The sequence below is a fragment of the Anser cygnoides genome, chromosome 4 (assembly GCF_040182565.1).
Source record: "Anser cygnoides isolate HZ-2024a breed goose chromosome 4, Taihu_goose_T2T_genome, whole genome shotgun sequence".
NCBI lineage: Eukaryota > Metazoa > Chordata > Aves > Anseriformes > Anatidae > Anser > Anser cygnoides.
Window position 1 is genome coordinate 46,901,865 of NC_089876.1, and position 26,298 is coordinate 46,928,162.

General features: G+C 37.8%; 1 protein-coding gene across 13 annotated transcripts in view; it reads left to right on the top strand.

The window, feature by feature from the left end:
- Positions 1 to 26,298, top strand: part of FHIP1A (FHF complex subunit HOOK interacting protein 1A) — a 95,845-nt gene that overhangs the window by 42,686 nt on the left and 26,861 nt on the right. For all 13 annotated transcript variants that reach the window (XM_048071723.2, XM_048071719.2, XM_066996732.1 and 10 more), the window contains 4 exons: positions 6,438 to 6,669; positions 8,053 to 8,679; positions 13,474 to 13,632; positions 15,740 to 15,826. In XM_048071723.2, the coding sequence (XP_047927680.2) occupies positions 6,568 to 6,669; positions 8,053 to 8,679; positions 13,474 to 13,632; positions 15,740 to 15,826 (975 nt within the window). In that variant the 5' untranslated portion in view covers positions 6,438 to 6,567. The remainder of the gene's footprint in view (positions 1 to 6,437; positions 6,670 to 8,052; positions 8,680 to 13,473; positions 13,633 to 15,739; positions 15,827 to 26,298) is intronic.

Sequence of the window (26,298 nt, forward strand, 5' to 3'; positions counted from 1 at the left end):
GCTTGATGAGAACAGATTGATACTTTGATTAACTGCATTGCTTTACAATTTGTGGTGACTTCTTCTCTGCTGAGCTTTGATAAAGCTATCTGCTTAAGTGTAAAACACATCTCCCACCCACACACGGAAGGCAGTGTCTTTGCAGATATTGGGTAGCACAGGCAGGCAGAAGAAAGCTGACTAAATGTGAAGTGTTTGCTTGAGGTAGACAAAGGACAAGACAATTAGCGGACTGCAGCATCAAAACATGGAAGAACAAATGAAGAAGGAAGCTAAGTGTTAATATAGTTTAATGTGTTAAAAAAGTGTATCTTAAAGTGTTAAATTGTTAATGTAGTTTTCTTGCTAGTAGAACTTTTGTGAGTAGTACTTAAGCAAGCCCAGGACTCTCCGGTGCAGTGGCTTTTAACCACTGTTTTCCCAGTTACCCACCCTGGTTCCAGTTCTCCAGTGAGCAAGCTGTAATCCTTCTGCGTTCTGGTACTGAATGTATAGGACCATTAAGGGTGAGGATGTGACTCTCCTTCGTAAGCTTTTCTGTAGCAAAACTTACCACAAGCAGGATGAATCCTATAATGCAGCGACTGTTTTCCTTTGAAATACTCTTGTTAATAAAATTTACACCCTCTCCTGGATCATAGTCCCTAAAGAAAAGCTGACAAATATATGCAGAAAGCCTTCTTTTTGATCAAAAATAAACAAACCTTGAACAAGGTCTCTTTTAAGCTGGAACTAAGTTGAGGCTTGCTAAAATTTGCCACTCATTTTTCGCCTGCTCTCCCTCATCCACTTATCAGAGACTGCAGAAAAGTGATTGTATAGCTACGCTTAAAACCATATAATTTCCCTCTGCTTCTTTGAAGTTGTCTAATTTCAAGCCCCTTTATGCCACACTGATCCATGAAAATGTTGTGGTATTTGCTGTTTCTTTCACTTCCATTGAAGCTTCTTATCCAGCTCTCTATTGTCTCTGGATTGACAGGGATGGGCAGCTTTGGCCAGCAGGACAAAAGCATGCAGAATCCAGTACCAGAAGTACAGTTGCACTCGAGAACTGTTGGAGAACACACCAGCTTAGAGATTCAACAGAAGACAACTTAGATGATTAAACAGGGGAGCCTTGCAGCATATTTTGGGTCTATATTGCCTTGCTATAGTAGTCTGCACATCTTTTGTCTGTATGGTGTGCATTGCCTGGTACGCCCCGATCCTGCAAACTTCTGTGCTACTTTTTTAAATTCAAAAGTGAAACTTCTGAAGAGATGTTCCAGTGGGAGTGGGCTTGACAAGAGATGATTCTCAGCTGGGCTGTTCTTCCAGTGTACTTGGCAATAAAATAAGTACTTCTGTTGATTGGGGAGTTCAGCCCTGTAATCAGCTGTGGAAAAAGGGTTGATGATTTACAGGCTTCTGAAGGAAAACTGAAAGCAAGTATCCTCTGCAAGTCCAACAGCTAGGTCTCAATCTTCTCGTTAATCTAAAGCTACTCAGTGTAGTTATGACTGCTGCTTTTTTTTTTTTATTTTTATTTTTTTTTAAAAAAGGCAAATCAGTTAGGTTGTGGTAAAGATTTCTGCTCTCTTCCTTCCGTCCTCATTTACTTATCAGAGATTCCACAGACGTGGTTACAGATCTAGGTTTGTGACTGTACAATTTTCTCTGCTGCTCCTCAGGGAGAACATAGGTGCTTGTTAACATCCCGTTTGTATATATAACAGTTAAGTGGATTTGCAGAAAAAAAGAAAACCCAACAAACTAAATAACCCCCCATTGAAAGGTATTTAATATAAACCCAACAAAAGCTTTTGAAATGATGCAATTTTGTTCAATTACTCAAAAAATATAGGAAGATCTTGGGGGAATTTGACTTGTCTGTTTGAAACTCATTTCCTCATGTGTGTGATATGCTTCCCATTCCACATTGGGATTGTTATGTATATAAAACTTTGGCCGTAGGTGTGGGAACCTTGTGTATGACAGTAAAGATTAGAGACAAAAGTCTTGTCAGTTTAGGCAATTACAATAGCTCTAGAAGGCATATGTAAGTGGACTTTGCCTTTTAATAATGTTAAATGACTGTTTGGTAGGATATGCTTGAATTATGGAAAGATTTACCTGCTAAGAAGGTTTTGCTATTGTACAGCAGGGTGAAAATATTAAACTGAGCAATGGTTCTTGGAAGTTGGATTTTGGATGGACTGCAGGAGAGGTGTATTTCCACTCATCAGGTCTGTTAATTGATGGAGTAATGCCTTGACTAGGATTTAGTGGAGAGGAAAGGCTAAATTATTGTAGTATTTCAACCCTAAACCGATTAAAATAGACCATTATTCTTGTCTGTAGTGGTGACTGAGTTCATTTCTACCCTTTCTTCCTTGATTGGTGGTTATAAATTAATTAATTTTCCCAAATTTGCATTCAGTATAATCAGATTATTTGTCTTGTCAGATTATTTGTCATTCAGCCTTGCAAAATAATCAAGAAAACCTACTAATCCAGTGGAAAAACCCACTTGCCACAAATACGGTGAACATATTCTTTCTAGTGCCACTGTACCTAGAGCAAGCTAACTTTAGGTAGATAGGTATCTTAAAAGATAGCATCTCTTCCAATTTAATTGTTTTCCTTTTTCAAATAGTACACTGTTTTTAGGATCTATTCTGTGACCACTTGTCAAAAAGCTGTATATGCTTTTTGAAACAGTATTACCAACTCTGAAGTCTTTGAAGTCTGTACAGTCTATCAGTGTTTTGTCTTACTAAAGAAATCCTGATATCCCAAGATACATTCCAGACTGGAAATATTTGCTTCCTTAAGAGAATTGATTTGATTTTAGAAATGTTACTGGACAATGCAGTCTTGCTTGCTGCTGTCTAGTTACTTTTAAATTAGAGATAATTAAAAGGCCATAGTATTTGCTGCTGTGAGGGGAAGGTCTGTATTCTCTCACCACACTTAAATTTCTGATCCCATAGCTGAGCTGGATGCAAGCGAACTTAACCATGGTCAACTTAACATTTGCTGCAGACAAAGTGATTTGTTTTCAGCTAGTAATTTAAATTTGGTAGTTTTGCTCTTCATTCCGTGCTTCATACAATCTGTTTATAATGACTTTGTGTGGTAGGAGTGAGCATTCCGAATAAACTGGTTCTGATTGAATTTTAATGTCTGAGAGGTTACTATTCATCACCAAGGGATGAATGATCTTTTTCACGATTCTTTGTTATTAAAGATTTAAATGGCTTCAATCTTGTGACATATGTATGTGCAATCTACTGGTAAGTGCAGTTTTTTGTTATAATACATAAATGCAGGAGGTGAATCTGCTGTTTTACGGTGTTTGTCACTTGCGTACTAGTGAAGATCTTCATCTAGCAATGGGGTAGCATTTGTGCAGGTAATAAAACACATCTCATAAATGGATTGGGCAAGCTGCATGCAACAGCAACTCAAGGGAACCTTCCTAAAAGTTTCCCCTGGTTGGTAGTACAGGCGTTTCTAGATGCCCATACTACAAGCGCAGAGAGCAATGGTGATCTGCCTAGGCAGTAAGCTTTTAACAGAGGCTGGACTTCACTGTTCAAGAACACAGAGGTGGTTATAAATTCTTACATAAATGTTAGTCATGAAGTAGGTCTTGTGTGGAAAGGGAATTTTCGATCTGGACACACAAATGTAACTGGCTCTGTCGCTGGAGCTCTTGGTACGTTGCTGTGTTTTGAATGTGTGGTGAGAGATGTACCATGAAATAGCACCTCGCTGCTGGTGAGTGCTTGGATGTCTTTTTTTTCTGTACGTCTGTGCTGAGCCACTCCTGCACTTTAGGCCTTCTTATAGCTGCAGAGAAGTAGAGCAATGTTGCAGGAGTCTGTAATGATCAAAGTACGAGTATGGCACCTCTGCCCTCCAAACCCATGTTTTGATAGCTACAAGATGGAAGTAGTAAAAATATCTTTTCCTCTTTTTTATAGGAGGGTCTGATGGGGAGGGAATGCATGCTGCTGGGAACTGGTGGAGTGAAGGGTGGGGCTGGTTAGGCATGATGTATGAGAAAGAAAAGCCGTAAAGGTTAGGGAGGACAGAGGATTAGAACATGTTGGATGAGAAGAGAAGGTAACAGGTTTTAGATTGCCCATGTATATTACATCCTAGAGCTTTGCATGTATCTCAAGTGTCTTACGTCACCAGCCTTTGGTTTTTACTGGCAGTCTTGAAGAAAGCCATGATCTCCCTTAGAGCTGTTTGCTTAAGTAGTGGAGGCTGACCTGAAGTTTCTGATTCTACTCTCGGTATCGTAACGATGGTAATCTGTCATGTGATATCGAGATGTGTAATAGCAGTTTCTTCTGTTTAAATTCTTCAACAAGTGCAAACTCTACAGAAACAACCTCCAAGTTGTAAAGTCAAACAACTCAAAACTAGTAAATTCCAGAAATGAACTTGCCTCTGCTTTGTTAATTAAGTTCTCTTGCTGCACCTTATGATACCATCTTTAATTACACAATCACATTAAGTTTTCCAAAGCTGCTTGCTTCATTTCATGCACAGGACAGATCTGCTTGAAGGGTGAATTGGGGTTGTGTGGTGAAGGGCACTTCTGCCCAGAGGAGTCTGCTCAGCTGCTACAGAAGTGGGAAGGTTTGTGTTTGGAGGAGAGGGCTGGCGAAGGGGGAACGGGCATGAAGTGAACAGGTGGTCCAAAGGAGGTCAAATAAATATTCCTTTGGATTGTTGGGTATGATATTAGGAAAGCTATGATATTAGAAAGATATTAGGTAACGGGGTGCCAGCATTGTTTAGGAAGGAGTGTTACCCAAATGGATAAACTGTCTCGGGTTCATGCTGGCCTTTCCATGCAAGGAATGTTTTATCAGCAAAAGAGATAAATTAGATCATGTTAATTGTATTGCATGACAGTGTTTAGGAAATGCATAATACGTATTCTAAGTGGTATAAGAAGCAAGGGTTGGGGGTGGGAGGGAAGACCCTTTTATGCAATTGAATCTTGTTGAATCTCAAGCATAGAGAATATACATACATACATGGGAACAAGGGGGTATTAAGACTGCATAATCAACTTCTGTTTGTTTTTTATTTGTCTCAAAAAGCTTAGTGCTGTAGCCTGGACTTTTTTTGGACATTCTGAATGCAGCAAAAATTTGCTGTTACTTTTATGACAGTCAGTATGTTTTTTTCTGCTAACAATTTCAAAAATATAAGCAGAGCACACCTGCAGGGAGCAGAGATGTCCACTGTAGAGAAAGATTTTTATCTTTTAAGATACATGCAGAGAAATACCTACTGCGGTAGCAAAGAATTGCTATATAGACTGTGGCAGAAAAATCTCCTAATGTATTTGACTAAGCCAAAGAATATCCAGGACTCTTGGGATCCTAATGAAGACTGGAGAAAGAGAGCATTTCAAAATGCATAAAAGTCTTCTATGTTGTACACGAGCTGTAGCAACCTGTAGTGCATTTGTTGTCTTCCTTAACTGTGTTTGTTGTTGTTGTTTGTTTTGTTTTTCTATGGCTCAAAATTAATAGCAGAGTCTGTTTGCAAAAGAAGAATAAAAAATTGAAGTTGATGGAGGGACCAAAAAAAAAAAAAGGGAACTGTGTAACTTAGATATTGGTGCTTGAGGGAATAATATGTTCTCTTAAGCCTCCCAAATATCTGTAAGATATCTGTCTTTGTTTCATTTTAACTTTTCCCTGCAGGTGTGCAACTACTTTAATACTCAGATATCTAGGATATTAAATAATGGATGAAAAGAAAGTGCCAATGTTTGGTCTTATAGTCCTCTAATATGACATCTCAATTTATTTGACTTTGAATACATGAGAGTGGTTTGGTTTTATATTTTTTTATGTCCTTTGGTTTTGGTTATTGTCCTTTGGTGTAGATACAAGTGCATCTTTCTACCTGTGTATGGTATGCTACAGATATTTCCAATTGTTTCTGATATGTTTTCCGACAGAAAAAAATCGAAGTATTCACAATTTTATCTATTCACGGAAATACTGTTTTTAAAAATGTAGAAAGAACTTGTACATTTTTACTTGTACAGTCTATGCAACAGTTATTAAGCTACCCTGAACAGAGACGTGATCAGAAGGCAAAAACATAAAGAAAAAAAATGTAATAAAGTATGCATACGATGTTTACTGCATGAGCTTGTTGTATTTGAGTAGCACCTTAATTCAATTACTGATCTCAAAAGACCTGTTTGAGGCTTAAAAACTCTTATCATGAGAAGTTTAAGATGGTGGTCACAAATAACATGCTTTAAGAAATTCTATCCTCCAACTGAATTAAAATAAATGCTTTAGTGATATCTTTAAGTACGTTCTCTGTGTGTGTGTTTGTGTGTATATATATATATATATATAAAAATTGGTGTACAGATGTGTTTTGTGTTGTTTTTCCTTAAACAGAATTCTGTGGATACTGAAGCTCAAAACAGGATGTTGATCTCTTTGCGATGCTTGGACATCTTTTACTAAGTACAGGATTTTCAAAGGAAATCCAGCATGGCCTAGACGGTTGACCTTTGGAAAACTTATAATGTCCTCTGGAACCAGTATCAGAAAAAAACGGCAGGGTCTGAGCCTGCAAGGTGTTGACCCAGAAACATGCATGATAGTGTTTAGAACACACTGGGCACAGGTAATGCTATTGAGTTTTATTGATTTGAAGTATATTGCATTAACATGAATTTGCTTCAGTCTTGCTTTTCGGGGTAATCCTGAATTGCTGAGGAACAACTTCATCTACTACGTTTAAACATTTTAAAATACAAAGGTAATTGATGTTTTAAGGTATGGCTAGGCTTTACTAATCACGCTTTGAACACCAGACTTGCATCTGAAAGGGAAGTATTATGACATGGTAATATCTTATGGAAGGTCTATATCTTCTAACTGGCTTTCCTAGTGATTCACTGGGACTTGTACCCTGTTACAAACTTCTGTGCTTCCTTTCCTTGTCCTAGGTAAGATTTGCCTATCTTCTGTAAAGCATTAGATGTATGGGAGCCAAGCTGTATGCAGGGTTGTTTATTATGGACAGATAAAGGTTATGCACTTATTCTAAAAATTGTTTGCTTGTTATCGGGATTTTTACTGTTTGTAGGCAAAGATGTTTTGCTCTGAACAGCATAATAGATCTTATTTGCTACAGTAATATAAATAACAGTTTATGTAAAATTGATTTCTGTGCTTCTGCTTTTGCTGCTTCTGCTGTCTTTAGAAGCAAGGCAGGAAAGGGCAGTGGTGTTTCTGAGATATTTCCAGTGTTGGAAGAGCCATCTTTCAAGAGACACCTTCTGTCATTGAACTGCGATAATGCTGTTGTGTTAGGGGAGGACCTGCTGTATTTTTGGTTTTGTGGCAGTTATCCTCCACAAAAGGACTAAATACGGTGGTTGTTTCACAGACAATGAGCTTCACTGACTGCATACAGAACAGAATTTAATCCAGGGGGTTTAAGTACTGGGATGACAGTTACTACTCAATCGTAAATCTATGTTGAATGTTGCCAGGAGTAAATGAGCATAAGTGGCTGTTTGGTTCTATACGAAGTGGCATGGAGAGATCGAGTATGTGGGCTTCAGCCTCTCTTACAACTGCAAGTCACCTCATGATACTGATGCTCCTGAGCACAGTTACTCTGTGTGAAGAGCCAGCCCTTTGATTACAGTCCTTTGTGACTAAGAAGCTCACTGAAAACATCATTGAAACTCAGTTTCCGAAGGCTAAAGGAACCTAGTTTAGCTATACTTCAAAGAACCTTAAGTTTTCTGCAGTAAGACAAGTGGCAAATTTAGGTGCTTATAAAGGTGAACAAAAGAATTAACTTTTGCCTCGTGCATGCCAAATGTGAGACTTTTACATCTAGAAGATTCTTTACAGACAAATCTTAAAAGCATAAAAAGAGTTTGGGCTTCTTGTGTTACAATTTTTGATACGTATATATATTTTTTTCCTTATAGGTAAGTGCATATTTTTAAACATACACTGAAATGATTTACCTGTCGTTGTCTCTTTTTAGGTTCTAAAAATCTTAGAGAAGCATGATCCCTTGAAGAATACTCAGGCGAAGTATGGGGCAATTTCACCTGATGAAGCCAGCACTGTTCAGAATTATGTGGAACACATGCTTTTCTTACTAATTGAGGAGCAAGCAAAGGATGCCTCAATGGGGCCCATTCTAGAATTTGTGGTCTCAGAAAACATAATGGAGAAGCTTTTTCTTTGGAGCCTACGGCGAGAGTTCACTGATGAGACAAAAATTGAGCAACTCAAAATGTATGAAATGCTAGTAACCCAGTCTCATCAGCCTTTGCTACATCACAAGCCCATCTTGAAGCCTTTGATGATGTTGCTGAGCTCCTGCTCAGGAACAGCCACTCCAACGGTGGAAACAGAATTGGTTGTCCTCCTGAACCAGCTCTGCTCTATAATAGCCAAAGATCCTTCCATTCTAGAACTGTTTTTCCACACCAGCGAGGACCAAGGAGCTGCCAATTTCCTCATATTTTCCCTTTTGATTCCCTTCATCCATCGAGAAGGAACGGTAGGCCAACAGGCTCGTGATGCGCTGCTCTTCATAATGTCCCTGTCTGCAGAAAACAATGTTGTTGCAAACCACATAGCAGAGAACACCTATTTTTGCCCAGTAAGTTGTTCCAGTTTTGCTTGGTCTTTAATGTTAAGCTAGGCATCTCCCTTGTATTCTGCTCGTCTTGTTCTGTCCTTTTTGGTAAAGATGTGTTTTAACATACTTTATTTCTGCCAACAGCTGTTTTACAAATTGTAATGCTGTTTAAGCTGGCCCTACTCCCAAATGCAGTCTTGCTGCATGTTTCTCTACTAGTGCCCTTCCCCTCCTTTGGGCCAGCAAAAGTGTGGTGTTTTTTTTTTCCTGCAGTCACTCAGTGAGTTGAATTAGGAAACTGATGGAAGTTAAAGTGGGTGACTTGTTCTTTGTCAGAGATCTGCACATTTTGGTGGCCATCTCAACCATAATGCCATTGTGCTATGTTGCAGTCTGTTACAAAACTTGGTAGTAATGTTGCGTTGTTAGATCTGACAAATCAGCTGTATTACATGAATGGAAAATCTTTGCTATTAAACAAGTAAATAAGCTAATTTAACAAACAGCATTGCACTATTGCACTTGCTTCATGCCTTATCACAAAAATAGATTTGAGATCTGCTACAGATTTAAAACGAAGTATCACTATGGAGAGAAGATGTTCTTTTGTGCCAGTTTTTGGCCCAAATCTTTTATCTTCTGTGTGGCTTGCATTTTTAGTTTAATAAATTCCATAAAAAAATGAAATGGATGGGAACCTTACATAGCTACTAAAGCAGAGTGCTTTTCAGTGCTTTTACACTAACATGCCTTCAACCTAAACATTTGCACGTGACAGCTCTTCCAGCCGTAGGTGTCTGTTTCCCCTCAGACTGCTGTATCCTTTGACAAGTATGGCAGAGCCAGGTTTGTAGTCTGGAGAAAGCCTACAAGTTCCAAAGCAGAACTTGTAAATGGTATCCTTTGTCAGTTGTAAATGTTGCATCAAATGTCTTGTGCTGAGAGACTCCAGTTGACCTTATTTAATAGATGCTGCTAAAAAATATGAACTTGGTTCTTAAATTGTCCCTGAGACAGATGCCATTATTGGATCTATGCTATAACTTCCATAATTACATCTTCCAATTAATTAAAAAAAAAATCCTTTTTACACTGAAGATAAAAGCCAGCTATATTAACCTTTGAACAGCAGGGAGCCATGATTGACAATCATTCTAATTAGGATGGCCTCTTGTCAAATGTGCTAAAATCAGACTTTTCTGAACAGTAATGAGAGTGGCCTACGTTTATAATAAAATTTTAATGCAGTGCCATAGAATTAGCTCACTAGCATGAAGTCTTTTTTGAATTTGAGTGTGATGAGCTCAAGGACCAGGTTTTGTTCTGGTGAAAGAAGATGCTCTGTAGGCATCAGTGGCATTGCCGTATATCACTAAAATCAGGGTCGCTGAGGCTACATCTGCACTGCAAAACAGGTGGCACAGTCCTTTGCTGATATGAGTTGCGTTTGAGTGGCACTGTGATGATGCTGCCTCTGGTTACTTGGCTGAATTTGTTGGTAGCACATAGGATTTTCTGTACCATGCCTCACCGCATAGCATAGACATGCCCTGGGCTGAGGCCTGACCATAAATCTCTTCTGCTTCATATGTCCAAATTTGTGCCAAAGTGTACCTGAAGGTTTTCTTCATATTATTTTTTGAGCTCACTTTCTTTAGCAGCTTTTTAAAACTAAACTGTCCATAGTATTCAAAGCTGTGGGTGAGTAACCTATAAAGAAGGAAGGGGACAGGCTGCAGTGAGAACACCTCACTAGCAAATGTTTTTGTCGTAGAATGTACAGACAAGCTATTTAGGCAAGGCTTTCTGATTTTTACAGGGGTTTTTCTGTATCTTTGGTCAAGTAATTTTTATGTTTTAACCTGCAGCTTCTGTAACTGTGATTTAAGGTATTGTCAGTTCACCACATAACAGGAAAACAACATTTCTATGGAATTTTGAGCAGGATAGCATCTCAAAACTTCTCCATGAAACATTGTATTTGTAAATACCCCACGACTCAGGCAAGTAGGTATAAAAGCAGAAGGTATTATGACTTCAATGCCCTTGAAAAGTTGAGACTGCACAGAGATAGGACTATGGATGTGGGAGGAATGAGAATTAATAAAGGGAAAGAACTTAAATGTGAAAATAGGATGGCCAGATAGCAATTGATTATGTATTGACAACACATCATTTAACCAAATATGAGATTTACAAATTTCATAGACAGTCAGTGCCTTCTCTGAGTCAAGACAAAGCATATCAGTCGAGGACATTGGTTTGCAGAGAGCCTCGTGACTCAGTGGTGAAAAACAAAACTTTGGAGATGTTTCTAAGAGTAGATGAGCATGTAGGGCTGCCATAACAATTGTTAGAAGAAATCTAAAAGGACACTGTTTAAGGTAAAACAAAAAAAAAATGAAACCAATCTTTCTCTCCCAGGATGTGAACTCATTCATTTCCTTCCTTCTAGGATATTTTTTTCATTGATGACTGTCATCTTGATGATTAAAACTCTGTAGTGTGGACTGTATGTGTGCATTATTTAATACACCTGCTTATAGCATGTGGAGAGTTCTGTTAGTAATTTCAAATGGTAGTCCTATTTTTACCACATACTTCTATGAAAAAAATTAAATATTTTTAATTTAAAACAGAGTAAATTTGCTTCTAATGGCTACTCTGTTTCTCAGTGCTTTAGAAACATGATTTCACATAGAGCTATTTGTGTTGTACTTCATAGAAAAAAATAAGAGCTTTCTAAACATTTCACATTTTAACAGCTACATCTGTCACTTGTTACTCCAGTAAGCTGGACAAGCTAAAGAATTCCCCATTTTGAGACATTGAATGATTGGGAGTTCTGTGCTCCTTGTAGCGGTGAATAGTGTGTTTTGCTCAAGGTCGTTTTCATGCGCTTCAGAACTAAACTTCCATGTCAAGGAGAAATGTGGATAGTGCTCAGTTCTGAAAATCAAATTACTTTGCTTACTGAGAGGGTGTGTGCTTATAAATAGCAATTAAATTTTAAGCAGACAATGGAAAATCAAGCATACATTAATTAGGAGATTGCCACAAAAAAGAAACTTAAATTCTCTCTTCAGATTTTTTTTCCTTTCTACAATTGTCTGAAGCCTGGGTTTGTGAGTATAAGTGTGGAGGAGATTACTATAAATATTTTTAATAGGTCTAGTGAAATATTTTTAATAGGTCTAGTGAAAACTTCTTACTTGGAGCTCTTCTACCAAGAGAAAGGAAAAAAGCTCCTTGTTTTAAAAGAATATGATTGTACAAATATAGTTTGCTGAACGGTTTAGCTTCTTGGATTTGTAGTATTTCCTGCAACTTTTTATTGTTGGTTTTATGTATGTGTGTTTGTGTGTCTGTATATATGTGTGTATATATATATGTATATTTATGTATGAAAAAGTAGCTTAGCATGCCAAAGCAGAGTTTCTCACAGTGTTATCTTTTTCATGATATTTGGCTTAATTATATATACACCAGAATAAGCCCATCTTCAAAGTTTTGTGATTTTTTAGAAATGGAAAGCATTCAGAAAGACAGCCTTTGCTTAGCTGGATAGGTTAACAATTGTAATTGGTTACACTTGCATGTCATCAACACCTCAATCCCCTTCCATGAACCCTTGGGTCGTTGACCTGCGCATTGTCAAGTGTTTGTTTTCTAACGGATAAAACAGTTGTGTTTCACCTGGGCTTTGAGTTTCACCTGGGCTTTGACTGTCTAGCCCTGTAGATGCCAAGTAGCCATTTCTGGACAGACGAATTCCTGTAAGAGTTCACTGAATGAAAACTAAAAAGGTTTCCATCAGGCTGAGTCTTAATAGTCCCATTAAAATGAACATCATCTTAAAAAGTGCCCTGAAGTTGTAGAAAATCATGTGAGAAGGATGAGAATTGTAAAATAAAAAATTTCCAGCTTCAAATAATGTTAATAATTAAAAGTTTGGTCCTGAACTCCCAATGCTCTTGATATATTCAGTAACACTTAAAAAGATGTTTTTTTGGAAATATGCTTTTAAAATTGTAACTAAAATTACATTTTTGCGCTTTTGTGATAATATTCTACATAGATCACCTGTAAGCCTTAATAGCACTGGAAACAATGTCTGTACAGTAAGTTATTTCCCTTGCCTTCCCTTCCCTTCCCTTTTCCAAGTAAATAAGAAGGAACAAAGAGAAATTATTAACAGTTAAAAATTTCTTTTTGTGACTTGGATTCAACTGAATACCAATGTCTATGAATAGAAGTCAACACATATCTGTGGCCAGAGTGAGACTGAACTTCATTTTTGTTGATGGGGACACTTACCCCTCCATTTCTAGTTTTTTCTATTTCCTGGTGAAATAATTTTATATAATATATATAATAATAATTAGGTAATTAACTAATAATAATTATATATAAATTTATATATGTAAGTAGTAACATTCAAACCATCTGCAAGTGACAGTCTATGGAGATATGATAATGATGGCTTCTTCTGGAGGATAAATGAAGGAAAGTGTAAAATAATTTTACAAGCATTTAAAAAAAATATAAATTCTGATAAAGAATACAAGACAATCTGCTTTTTCACATCACTTTCTCATAAGTACCAGTTCTTGGAGGAAGGGTAATATGTAGAAGGCTCTTGAAAATACTCACGTTTTTCTGCCACAGAACTCTTTCAAAGGAAACTGAATTAATCATAACAGTCTCTTGAGTTACTAAAACTAGCAAGAGAAATGATTTGTTGTGCGGCAATGCCATTCAAGCAGATGAACATTTAGAAACTTAACTTATTTCTCTTCTGCTTTTGAAATACAGGTGCTGGCAACAGGACTAAGTGGCCTCTATTCATCTTTGCCTACAAAGTTGGAAGAAAAAGGGGAAGAGTGGCACTGTCTACTGAAAGATGACTGGCTGTTGTCACCAGCCCTTGTGCAATTCATGAATTCTCTTGAATTTTGCAATGCTGTGATACAGGTAATGGAGCAGAGTTGTCCTGTTCTCTTGAAGCAATGGTTTTGTATACCCCGCAAAAGTTTTTGAATGATGGAGTTTAGTTTCCCTTATTGATGGCATGGACTTGTACGTTACGCTAAATAAGTTGCTTATAAAGTGAAGGCTTTGTGCTGATTGTCCCAGTTGTAAGGATGAATTAATATGTTTTTGTTTTTCAAATGACAAATGTTTCTAATAAATTCAGTATAATTGTGCTGCTTCTTGATATTTCATCACAAAATTGGGAGTATTTTCTTTATTTTAAAAAAAAAGTTTATTGCATTTTAATACTACTGTTAATATTAAAAGTAAATTGAATGCCTTTACGCGGGGCGGGGGGGGTAGTATTTATGTATTTGTGTTAAAAAACATTCTGTCTTTGTCTAAGCTCTTATAACAGTGTACACAAGAAAATCGTCTGTTTTGCCTTTCAGTGACCGCTGCACTTAAATTATTAATTTTAGATTGGCCTGTTTAGAGTGCATACTCTGTTCCTAATAATTGTTTCTTGATTTTTTTTTTCTGGCTTTGATCCAGAAAAATCCATTTTGTATTATTTTTTAAGGACAGAGGACCCTATAGAGCGCTTGCCCAATATTTTATTAACATAGGATATAAATTCTACACGGACTGTAGGTATGTGTTACTTGAAGAAATGTGCTGAATAGGATTGAAAATAACATTTACTGTTAAATAAAAAATAAGTTGTAGTGAGATGCATGCAAAATACAGTAAAGCAACTGATTGACTATTAAAGCATTTAACAGGTGAGAATAATAGTAGCTGTCATTCTTTAAATGCAGTATAAAAGACTTTTTAAACATGTGTCCAAGTGGTGTTTTTATACAGGATATCTGTAGGAGGTAATATTTAATACCTTTTTTAGAGTCCATGCAAAAGTTACAGCAGACGAATTAAAGAAGAATATATAATTTTAAAACTGCTTTTCAAATAAACTGAAAATGATTAAAGATCTTAAGTTGACATGCGCAAAAGAGCAGTTTCTGAGTGCTGCCTGATTGTGTCTTTATAGTCTATCTTCAGCAATGCGCAGAAGAAAAGTCAGTTACTGCAGGAATTTTTGCTTAATGCATGGAATGGTTTTTGTGCTGTGGCTTGTTCTGTGCTGACTGAAAAACTTTAGCCAGAGATTAATAAGGGACAGTGTAGCCAAGACCTCTTGCCATTTACTACTTTTTCCCTGGATCACAGCATGAAGAAGGGTAACCATTTTTCTTCCCCTTTTCAAAGTGAGGGTTATAAATTATAGGAATTCTGGGAAGAATTGCAAGTAGGATAATGTATTTGTGGCTGCATGTAGGCTGTGACATTCAAGTTTAAATACAAACTTCAAACAGAATATATTAACCTGGAGTGCTTCAGAAGGGATTTTTTTTTGCTCTTATTAAATTTCTTTTAAATGCATTAATTGATAATATGCTTCATTTTGTGGAAAATAGTGAATGCATCATTATAAAAGTGGATTTTTGGCTTCCAATAGCAGTTCAATTTTTTTAAAGCTAATAACCTATTGAATAAAGTATGTTGTTTTTTCTTTTCTTTTTTTTCTGTTTTTTTTCTTCCCCAGTGATTGGAGGAAGAGCATGTGAACTGAACGTTCTTACGCCATAGCCTAGTGAACGCTTCGGTTTACCTACTCTTAAAACACAGGAAAACAGTTGTTCTGCGTTTCCTTGTTGTAAGAGGACAATTTAATGATGGCAAGTTCACCTTCAAGTGACCCTGAGAAGGTTGCAGGAGCTAAATTGAGAATCTCAAGTCTTCCTTGATGCATGGGCATGCACGCTTTGCTGTCCATCCATTTGTCTTTGTCAACACACGGGGAGATTGAAAAGCCCTGTTCTCCCACTGTTGGCAGGCTTACTGTAATTAAACACAGTTTGTGTTTGAGGAACACACAATCTTTAAGAATCCATATCACAGAAAATGCTAGTGAGAAGGACAAATTAACATGGCTTTTTAAATGTGAAATTATTTTGGTAGTGGGCAGTAGTAGTATCTTCCTTGTCTTGTTTGAAATCTCACTGGAACTGTTCTGTCTGTCTTTCCTCACCTCCTTTCCCCTTAGGTCGCACATCCTTTGATACGTAACCAGCTTGTGAATTACATTTACAATGGATTTTTGGTTCCCGTAATGGCTCCTGCGCTCCACAAGGTCAGTGGTGAATGCAAGCGTGGCTTGAATGAGGTAAAGACATTGTGGATGACCTCTGTGTGAAGATACTATTGAACATAGTTAACAGTAGTGAGTTCTAGGCTGACTTCCCACCTTTTCCTTCCATAATTCCTATTTACTCTATGCAGATTGTTAAGTAAGATGGGGATATTTATGAAAATGTTTAAAATTTTGAAGTGAAATGGAGAATCAAAAAATTTTTGTTGCACTAGGCTGACGTACCATCAAAAAGCAGTGACCATTTAGACAGCATTTCATCATGACAGACATTTCCATGAGGATTTTTTTCCAAATTAATATTTTTCCAAAAGGAAAATGGCCAAATTCCAAATGTCGAAAAGGAAAATGTTCTGTCAATAAATATTCCCCCAACTTTAGCTAAGTAGGTAGTGTTTCCTTATCACAGTTGATAGAGTTATTTTCATAAAGTGGAGAAGAAATGGAATTTTATGTCAGTTTTCTAATGTGCTAGGGTGCAATTTATATTACTTCAAAGAAAAAAAAATCTTTGAGTTTTAGTGATTATCCTTTGCAAAATGTTTCACTGATGTTGGTGAATTACTGATTTTCTTATTTTTTTTATTTTTGTTGGACTGCAGGAAACTGCGTGTCCTGCAGAATATGTCAACTAACAGTCATTTTGCTAAAAAAGAACATCTTGTGTGAGGAGAAAAAGCAGGAATTGATGAGAATAAAAATTAAGATTTTTTTGGATATCTACCAAAAATTGCCAGGAGAGGACTAATATATAACTTTTTCAAGTTCTACTAATTTTTACTAAGCCTGCCAAGCAGAAAGCTGTGCACCTGTTCCATTTCTGAGAGGCCAGTGAAACACCATATCATACTTCCTACTGTAGGACTTGTCTTGGCAGTACACACAATTCCTTGTGGTAAGCAGTCACTTACCGATAAAGTAATAAGCGGTGTAGAATCTTCAACAGTTCAGCAGAACGCAAACATTTGAGAATTTGGCAGGGGCTGAAATAAAATTTGGCTGCGATCCGGATTAAGTTTGTACTCTGTCATTCAGATAGTTCACCCCCTTACCTGACAGGATTTTTTTTTCTATTTTGTAGAAATTTCTTGACTTAATCCAGTACAAACGCTGGGAAGTACAATCAAAAGTGAAACGGGAGCTAGCTTTAGGTCAACGTTACAGATAACAAGTGAGATGTCAGAAGGTAGCCGTGGGTTTGTAGTTTTAGTAGGTACTGTTTTTAACCTCTGAAGTGCTTAAGACAAATTTTAGGGTTCTTGAATACTACCATACAGCTGAATGCTATTTTTATTGGTCAATATAACTCCGAACCTCTATCGGCTTGATTATTTAAATCCTTTAAAGCAGGCTGTTCTGATTAGCTTCTTCATGTGATAGAAATTTTATTGAACCGCATTTATATATTCTGAAATTGGGTGAAATCATACTTGTCCTGAAAATGGAGGTGTTGGCTGCTAACATACATGAGCTTCGAGCCCAGGTCTTTCCTGAGCCCTTACATTCTGTTGCACCCTTTTTCTTCCATTAATAAACCTTTCCTTGATTAGCATTAAGTTTGACTTGTCATTAAAAAATAAATATTTTATATATTTAAACCCCAAACACACTTAACGGAGAAGATGTATTGCACCATCTAGTGGATTTGACACAAGGCTCTCACGTACGTGAGACCAAAATCTCTAGCAAAAAGAAATAAATAAAGAGAGGTACTTTTGACCTCTTCAGTCTTTGTGTTGTGCCACATTAATTTAATGGAAAATAAATGTTTTACATCTTTGCTTTTGGGACAGATGCCTCTGGGCTAAGACAGATAATTATGCTGTATCAGCTCTTTCATACGCTACAGTGATTTCTAGCGGTCATTCCAAAAGTTCATGCTGTGTTGAGGAGTAAGCAAGTATCATCCATTTGGGAACTTCAGTGTTGTAATGGAACTTTTGGTTTTCTCTCCTTAATAACACAAAGCTGAAAACCAAAGGGGCCAAAATGAGAGAAAGGCCAGAGGCATCATGGTGGTTTTAAAACAGAAGTACTTCCATTACTTTCGTTGAATAATACTACATGCATCTTGATTTTTTTTATCCAGTTGTTTATCGGTTTGGGTTGCTTGGATTAATTTTGACATGAATATAGGAGCATGGTATAAAAACCTGATTTGGAAGACAGATCTGGGGAAGGTTAAAGAGGGATTAGGAAGAGATGCTAATTATTAGAGTCACAGAATCATAGAATATCCCCAGTTGGAAGGGACCCATAAGGATCATCAAGTCCAACTCCTGGCACCGCACAGGTCTGCCCAAAAGTTTAGACCATGTGACTAAGTGCACAGTCCAATCTTTTCCTAAATTCAGACAGGCTTGGTGCAGTGACCGCTTCACTGGGGAGCCTGTTCCAGTGTGCGACCACCCTTTCGGTGAAGAACCTCTTCCTGATGTCCAGCCTAAACTTCCCCTGCCTCAGCTTCACACCGTTCCCATGGGTCCTGTCACTGGTGATAACAGAGAATAGGTCACCTGCCTCTCCGCTCCCCCTCGCAAGGAGGTTGTAGACTGCGATGAGGTCCCCCCTCAGCCTCCTCTTCACCAGGCTGAAGAAGCCCAGTGCCCTCAGCCACTCCTCATATGTCTTCCCCTCTAGGCCCTTCACCATCTTCGTCACCCTCCTCTGAACACTGTCGCCCTCCTCTGGACACTGATTAGTGTCTATTAGTACATGTTCTATTAGTTATGCACCTTAGTCTATGCACTATTAGTACATGTTCTGTAAATCTCTGTTCATGGAAATCTTATTAGTAGAATTTAATTGGTATGGAACAGCTGCTTCTGATACCTGTTGATGACAGACATGGAAGGAAGCGAGTCCAGACCTTGTATGGCATGCAAGCCCTAACATCCCACATCTAGCCTGGTACCCATGGTTCTAGCTTAATGCAGAATTCAGAAGAGAGAGGAGCTTTTGGCTCTGTTGGCATACAACTTCAGATCTGTTCTCTATGTATTCTACTCCAATTTTCCCTCAAGAAATGGATGTTTTGAGTTCAAAATTGCTTTGCAGAGAGACACAGACGTGAATTTGTTGTTTTGAAAAGACAGCTCCAGTTGAGAATGCAGACATCTAAGAAAGAAATCTTCAATCTTCTGTGTTCTCATTGTGATAGAATTTGATTTCTGTGTAAAACAACAACAGCTGCATCAACAAATCACATTAATATGACTTCCTGTCTGATCACCAAATCTAATTTAGATTATTCAAGTATATAAAATAAAATAAGCCAAACAACCATACAAGCAATATTCAATAAATTGTGTAGCTAATAACCTTATTATCTTTTAATCCCTCGTGGAGCAACAGCAACATTGGTTTGCTTTATCAACTGAGGTATTTTGATATGAACAAAATGTCTGGTATGAGGAGGGTTGCTCGCTTTTGGATTGAACCTGAGCCTTGATCATGCTGGCCAGTCTCTCCTTCTCCTGTTTCTGTCCAGAACTGCAACATAGCTGAGGCTGGCAGACAGCTGTGGATGTCATCCTGCCTAACCCTCTCACCCAAGCAGGATCAGCTAGAGCAAGTTGCTCAGAAAAATGTGCTAGTTGTTTCTTTGCCTTTTTTTTTTTTTCCTGATGTCAATTTGGAATTTCCTGGATTTCATTTATTGTCCCATTGCTTCTTATTCTTTCACCAGGCACCATTGAGAATAGTTCTCTTATCTTCGCTCCTTTCCAGCAGGTATTCACACACATTGATAAGATCCTGCTGAGCCTCCTGTTCTTCAGGCTGAATAGTCCCAGCTCTCTCTGCCTCTCCTCATACATCAGATGCTCTCACAGCATCGTCATCTTTGTGGTCCTTTGCTGAACACGCTCCAGCATGTCCGTGCACCTCTTGTCCTGTGTGGCCCAGCACATCTTAGCAGTGCTGAGTAAAGGGGAAGGATGCCCCCCACCAACCTGCTGGAAATGCAGCCCAGAGTTCATCTTTGCTGCAAGAATGCACGGCTTGCACGTGGCCAATTTTTGTCCCCAAGGACCTGTATGTCAAGGTCCGTCTGAATGGCAGCACAGCCATCCAGTCTGTCAACTGCACTTCCCAGTTTTTAATGTCTACAAACTTGCACGAGGGTACACTTCATCTCATTATCTAGGTCATTAATGATGATATTAAACTTCCCTGGCCTCAATGTAGCCCCCTCCTCACCGGCATTCAGCTGTACTTTGCATTGCTGATCACAGTCTTTTGAACCCAGCAGTTCTACTGGTTTACAATTCACCTCACTTCATCATTTTGTCTGTGAGGATGTTGTGCAAAAGGCAGTGTCAAAAGCTGTGCAAGCGACAGTGTCAAAAACCGTGCAAGATAGACATCAACTGCTCTGCATTTATCTGTTGAGCCAGTCATCTTGTAGAAGGCATGATTTCCCCTTCATAAATCCCGATTGCTCCTAATCACCTTCTTGTCCTTAATGTGTTTGGAAATGGCCTTCTCTTTTCCCTGCTTAAAACAGTGGACAATTAAACAAGATACTTGGTGAAAGTATCACAGCTTTTCGGAATTTCAGTACGTGGCTCAAGGCTTTGAGATGTGTATATGCATGATCTTGAACTGTCTGTAATGTTCATGGAATTACGTAGTAATGCCTTTTTAAAATTTTTGCAGGCTGTCCCCCATACATACTTACTATGTACACGATTCACCGTGTGAATGAAACAGTACAAGAGTGTTGAAGAAAGCAATGCATTGCTATGAATAAGTTGGGATGGGGAGACCAACGTACTTTGTTTGGTGTGATTTGATGGTTTTATTCAGCTCAGGGAGCTGATATGTAGCTGAAAAAAGAATCAGCTAGTTCAGGTTTTTTCCAGTTAAGGAAGTTTCAAATTTATTGTGCAGGCTAGCTGGCTTGAAATAACCTGTTTTTCACTGTGAACTCTCTGAAGGTTATTTAGGGAGCAGATTAACTGTGATGTGCTTAAAAAAACAAACATTGTCTAAGTTTATGACTCCCTAACTTCGTTTCTCAAAGATAAGCGTCCTAATTATAGCATGTTCTTGCAGCCTAATTTATACCTGGTCTGTACTTGTCTGTTGTCGCTTTGCGTGGGTTATCCCACCTACCCACGTAATGAGGAATTGACAAATATGTTCATATCCCAGAAGCTGAACATTGCCAAGTGGGTAGAGAGAGCTCAGATTTGTATCGTGTAGCTGGGGATATGCATTACCTGGCTGATGTGAATAGCCGTATCTTGTCCTTTGGTTGGTTTTTATTGTACGTCTTACAAGAGTTACCTCCCTCGCTTCTGACATCTGAGTTTCTAGAGAAATGGAAACACATGATTCAGGGCCGTTCAGTGGGATTTGTCTGAGCATTTGTTATGCAAGGTCACGAATTCCTTATTTCTGTACAGATTTAGTTAAAACCAGAAAGAATAAAATATCTTCTCCATAAAGATAGACGGACAAAGGAGAGGTTAGCTCGATAGTTTTCATTTTGTAGTAACAGCCCACGATTTTTGCCCAAACCATCCTTTGTTTTTTCTGGTGTAAATGTCTGGGATTTAAGACAAGTAAGACTATCTGACAAAATCTGCTCATAATTTAAGACTGGCACTTTTTGACAGCGTGCCAGTTACAACTTGAAATTATGCAAATCTTTATGTTCCTCCCTAGCTTTTGGTACTTAGGAAAAAATACTTGCAAGAAGGTGTACTTCTGCTCAGGAAGGGAGCCATGACATTACGTTTCTGTGATTTATCTCACTGGCTATTTTTCACTTTATTTTCAAAGCTAACTGTTTGGAGCTCTGTCAAAAAATATAAGGTATTCAGGGGCCAGATTTTACAGTGGTCAAAGTAATCAAATCAGGCTAATTTCCTCATCAGTTAAAGTCTAGTTGAAGTCCCACAGTGAATCAGAGTAATGGCACTGAAGTTGAAGATGTCTTACTGGTTGTGACAGAGGCCCTGTTGCCTTGTTTTAGTTTTTATGTGTTTGGTATTAGAAAGTGCTTATTTGCCTTATTCTTTTAGGTACTTGTCGTGCCATTGTAGAAAGCTGATCATTGTAATCCTTTTTGTGAGGTCTTTAATAGGTATAGATTTTTGCCATCAAAACCATGTGCTAAGTAACAAGGAGTCACACTGTGACCATATATGCAATATTACATTACCTTTGATGCAAATAAGATTGTTTATATATACCTCTTTCTTGGAAGCTCATATGATTTACTTTGGCATTCAGAGCACATGGGTTATGAAGAGAGCTATCCTGATCATTTTGAATGTTTATGTAATTTGTGTAATTTCAATTTATTGAAGATAGTGCTAAAAATTTGTCAAATTATATGATTAAAGCTAATTTTTCATTTCTTAGTATTTACTGCTACACTATATGCATTTAATTGCTATGATGTTATTTCTCTACTTGGAAAGCTAGTTTTAAGCTGAATAAAGGAAAATTGTACCAGCTTTTTAGTGAAAAACGTTGCTGTTGGCCAAGCAAACAGAACAGGTTTCTAGGAGCACTGGCATGGTTCTGTCGATTAAGCTCTGTCAAGTGGACCTCAGTTACATTGCTCACTAACCCATCTAAATGAAAACCTCTAAAGTGGTATGCTACTGTGATAATTCAATAATACTTGCTCGATGATTACACTGCTCAGCTAGGGGGAAATGACCTGTAAATTATACTATACTGATTGGAAGTAGCATCTTTATAAATATCCTAAAAGAACATCGGTTTCCAGTTAGAAATAATCCCATCTCTCACCTTACTGAGAAGTGTTTGGACAGCTGCTGTAAAAAGGTGTAAATACAGTCTTAATGGAAAACTTTGAATAGTCTTATGCTTTGGAGAAGCCCATCAGTAGCTACAAAACTTAATTTTACTGGCTACAAAGTGGACATATGTTAAAGGTGCCATTCACTTTTTACATCAGGCAATTGATTTGAACTTTAACGAGGTACAAACTGAACCTGTTTATTAACTTAAGCAGAAGGAAGTTGAAGCAGTTCTTGTTTTCTGGTTCCTCCCTAAGTGCAAACTTTCTCTGTCACTGATCCCGTTTGTTCAGATGGGAAACTGATTGATTGAGGATAAAGCTTGCCTTTATTTCCTAGGTAGTTTTATCCTGAATCAATTCCCTGAGCCAATTCACTGTGCAATGAAGTGAAGCGTGAACACTTCTGCCAGTATAAGCAGGGGGCAAGAAGTTGAAAATGAATAGAAAGGAGAAGAGGGTGGGAATGGTTGAATTTTATTTTTTACTTTTTTAATCAGGGAGGAGGATTTATTCAGGTTTAAACTGCTCATGGATCTAGAAGGTAAGTTCTAATGAGGACATTCATGGTCTCTTCATAGGCAGTGTGAAATCCTTGTAGGAAGGAGAGGAGGAATCATGAAAGCCGTACTCTTGTAAGAAGGCACAAAGCTGTAAATTAGAAAGTATATTGTGCAGATCCCAAGGGAGAATAGCCAGTAATAAAGAATCAGTGCAATTGGTCTAACACAGTCAATGTAATATATTAAACTGAACTCGCAATGACAGTAATTTCTGGCTCTCTGCTATTACTTGGCACAGTGACTTGTAAAAGCTGGATCTCTTTACAGTGTTCTGTCTCACCATCTAATCAGTCATCAGAAGAGGCAAGAAAAGATTTACTAAAAATTATTACATAATAAGAGAAGGGTATTAAAATGCTAAAAGTAGCTTTCTGTTTTCAATAATCTCTGATCAAATATCTATTTGGCTATGAAGGCTCTCGAGTAGTAAAAGTATCTTGTAAAAGTATCTGTAATCTTCAAAAATATCTGTAACAACTGGGTGTTGTAAGGAAAAACATGTGGATGAGGCTTCCAAATGGTATCTTTTAGATACATACTTTATATGTGTATTTTTGAAAATTCCAATAACTTTTCTTCATTACAACTATGGATAATGGAAATAAAAATGGCAGAATCCTTGTCTGAGTAATGTAATGGATACAGATTTTTCTCATTTTTCATTTTCTATCCTACAATGTTATCTCAAGAGCAGAGATATCCCCAGTCTTTACCATTCCCGAGCAATTTTAGTAGAAAGGATCTAATGCAAAGTATGCTGCTGGTAGGTTTTCATTTTTTGCTGTTGTAGCAGTGATGGATTTTAATACTGCTGAAATATCTTTATCAAAAATATACCTCTGAATTTTCTTACTTAGCAAAGGTCTTCTTCTAGAAAACTACCATGTCTTGATTCATCTCCCTTTACTATGGTATTTTTCTTGATCCTTGAATTATCAGAGGTGAGGAATATTCAGATTAAATGTCACACTCGTGGATATGTCAAAGTTTTGGCTTGTTTCTTATCATCCTTTCAAAGATGTTCACATAAATTCACTTTGAGGGCTAGCTAGGACAAATTATACTGAAATGAATGTTTACAGTGAAATACAGTTTTTTGTAAGCTGCCTCAGGTTTTGATTGTAGTGGACGTTCTTGATGTGTGTAGTAATGTTTTGTTCTCCGGGAACATTTGTTCTTTTGTTGTTTACCTAAGTACTGATTCGGATTTATTTATTTTTTTTTAGAAAGGATTTGCCTACTTTACCCAAATCTGTCTCACAGGACATTAGTTTCAGGACAAACAACAGCAGGTAGTCTGAATGAAGCTTAATATCATGGTTTGGGTATCTTAGAAAACAGAGATCTTCAATAATAACTGCACAAATTGAACCAGCCTTTCTTTCAACACTGAATGTGTTATGTACAATGTGGAACAGTTTTACCGAGTTAAAAGGGCCTTTGCCAAGGCTGATTTTTGCCTAGTGTGACTGGTTTCTCCAAACTCCTTCCTTAGTTAATTGCAAAAGAAAGTGAGTTCTCTAGAGGCTCATTCAGGACAGGTTAATGTATCCCAGTGAGTAAAAGGAAATTAGCCTCGAGGAGCTAAAATTAGCCTTTTTGAATACTTCTCTTGGTGTCTCAAATCTTCAGAAATTACGCTTTCTGTCAGGAAGAGTAAAAACAAGAAGCACACACAGAATGCAAGATGGGGAAAATATGATATGACTGTAAAAGCACACATCTGCTTGCCAGCTCAATTGATCCTAAGCTGTATGCATGGCTTTTGTTTCAAATGCCAAAGAGCAATATATTTTGAGTTGCTATTGTAAGGAAGCAGAAGGGCCATCTCTGTGCTGGTTTTATGGACAAGTTGCGCACAAAGGTATGCTGAGAGAAATCCCAGAACATAGTAGCAGTAATGTCACTTGTGTACCCTTAGCTTGCCTGCCTTGAGTGTTTTATGGTGAGCTGCAAAATAGACCCTAGCCTCACTTATTGCAGAAGCTTGAAGGAGTGTTGTGGTGAAGGTGGTGCATTTTCACTGGAAAATGCAAAAAGATTCCTATGAATCCATTTTAAACCTTTACAAAGCGTAGTCTCCTTCCCTCTTTCTCAGAAAACGGCTAAGCAGATTCAACAACATCCTTCCCAAGAAGAGTTAAGAATTAAACATGATGTGGCACACTGCACGAAAAACCTCAATTCAAACAATAGAGGCTTAACAAAGTTATAAGTAACTCTTCTGTGACCTATTTGGGCTGCTTTAAGTGCTATTTGGTGCTTCTAGCTCTGTTTAGTGGTGTCAGTGAGGTGTTGGCTACAGTAAAGAGGATTTCTTTTTTGTTTAGTCCCCAAGCTGCAAGGAACGCTGAACATGCTCTCAGAATTGAACATTTCTTTCCTAAAGTAGTCTCTTGCTGGCTTTCTTCTGCCCTTTGTTTCATTCATGATGCGCACTCTGAAAAGCGTATGGCTTTCTCTTGCTGATACAAATGTAGCACGAGCTGCCCAAAGAGCATTGATTTCAGAAAAAGGTCACTGCCCTTGTGAATCTGCAGCCTTTGCTTGCTTTCATTTACCGTTTCAGTATTTTATATATCTACATAGGCCCATTCCTCTGCTGTCAGCGAACATCTGTGAAACCCACAGGCCAAGTGCGTGCTTCATTTTCCTCATAAAGGATGAAGGAGGAGTGACAGAGACATAACAATATATTACTTCTGTCTGGCCTTTTCTTGGCAGAGGTTTTAAACTCTTTGATGAACTGTATGCTATCATTATGATGTCACATGATGGATTTCTTGGGGTTTGCTTTTTACTGTTTGCTGCTGTAAAACACAAAACAGAAAATGCCAGTTCTCAGGGCAACAGTCAATGGCTGTAATCAGAAAGCCTTTATTTAGTTAGTTATTTATTTTACCCCATGAGTTCCCACACCTTTTGGCTATTGCAAAAAAATGAATCTCAGCTCCAACCAGAAACAATTTCCTTTGTTGCACAGCCCCTCGCTCATTTCCCGAGCAAGTTTTGTGGTGGTTGGGATGTGGCGGTATTGCTGTGGAAATGTGTGCCTACGTGCATATGCACATAAAAAGGCATTTTATCATAATATTTACAGTAATGCAGAA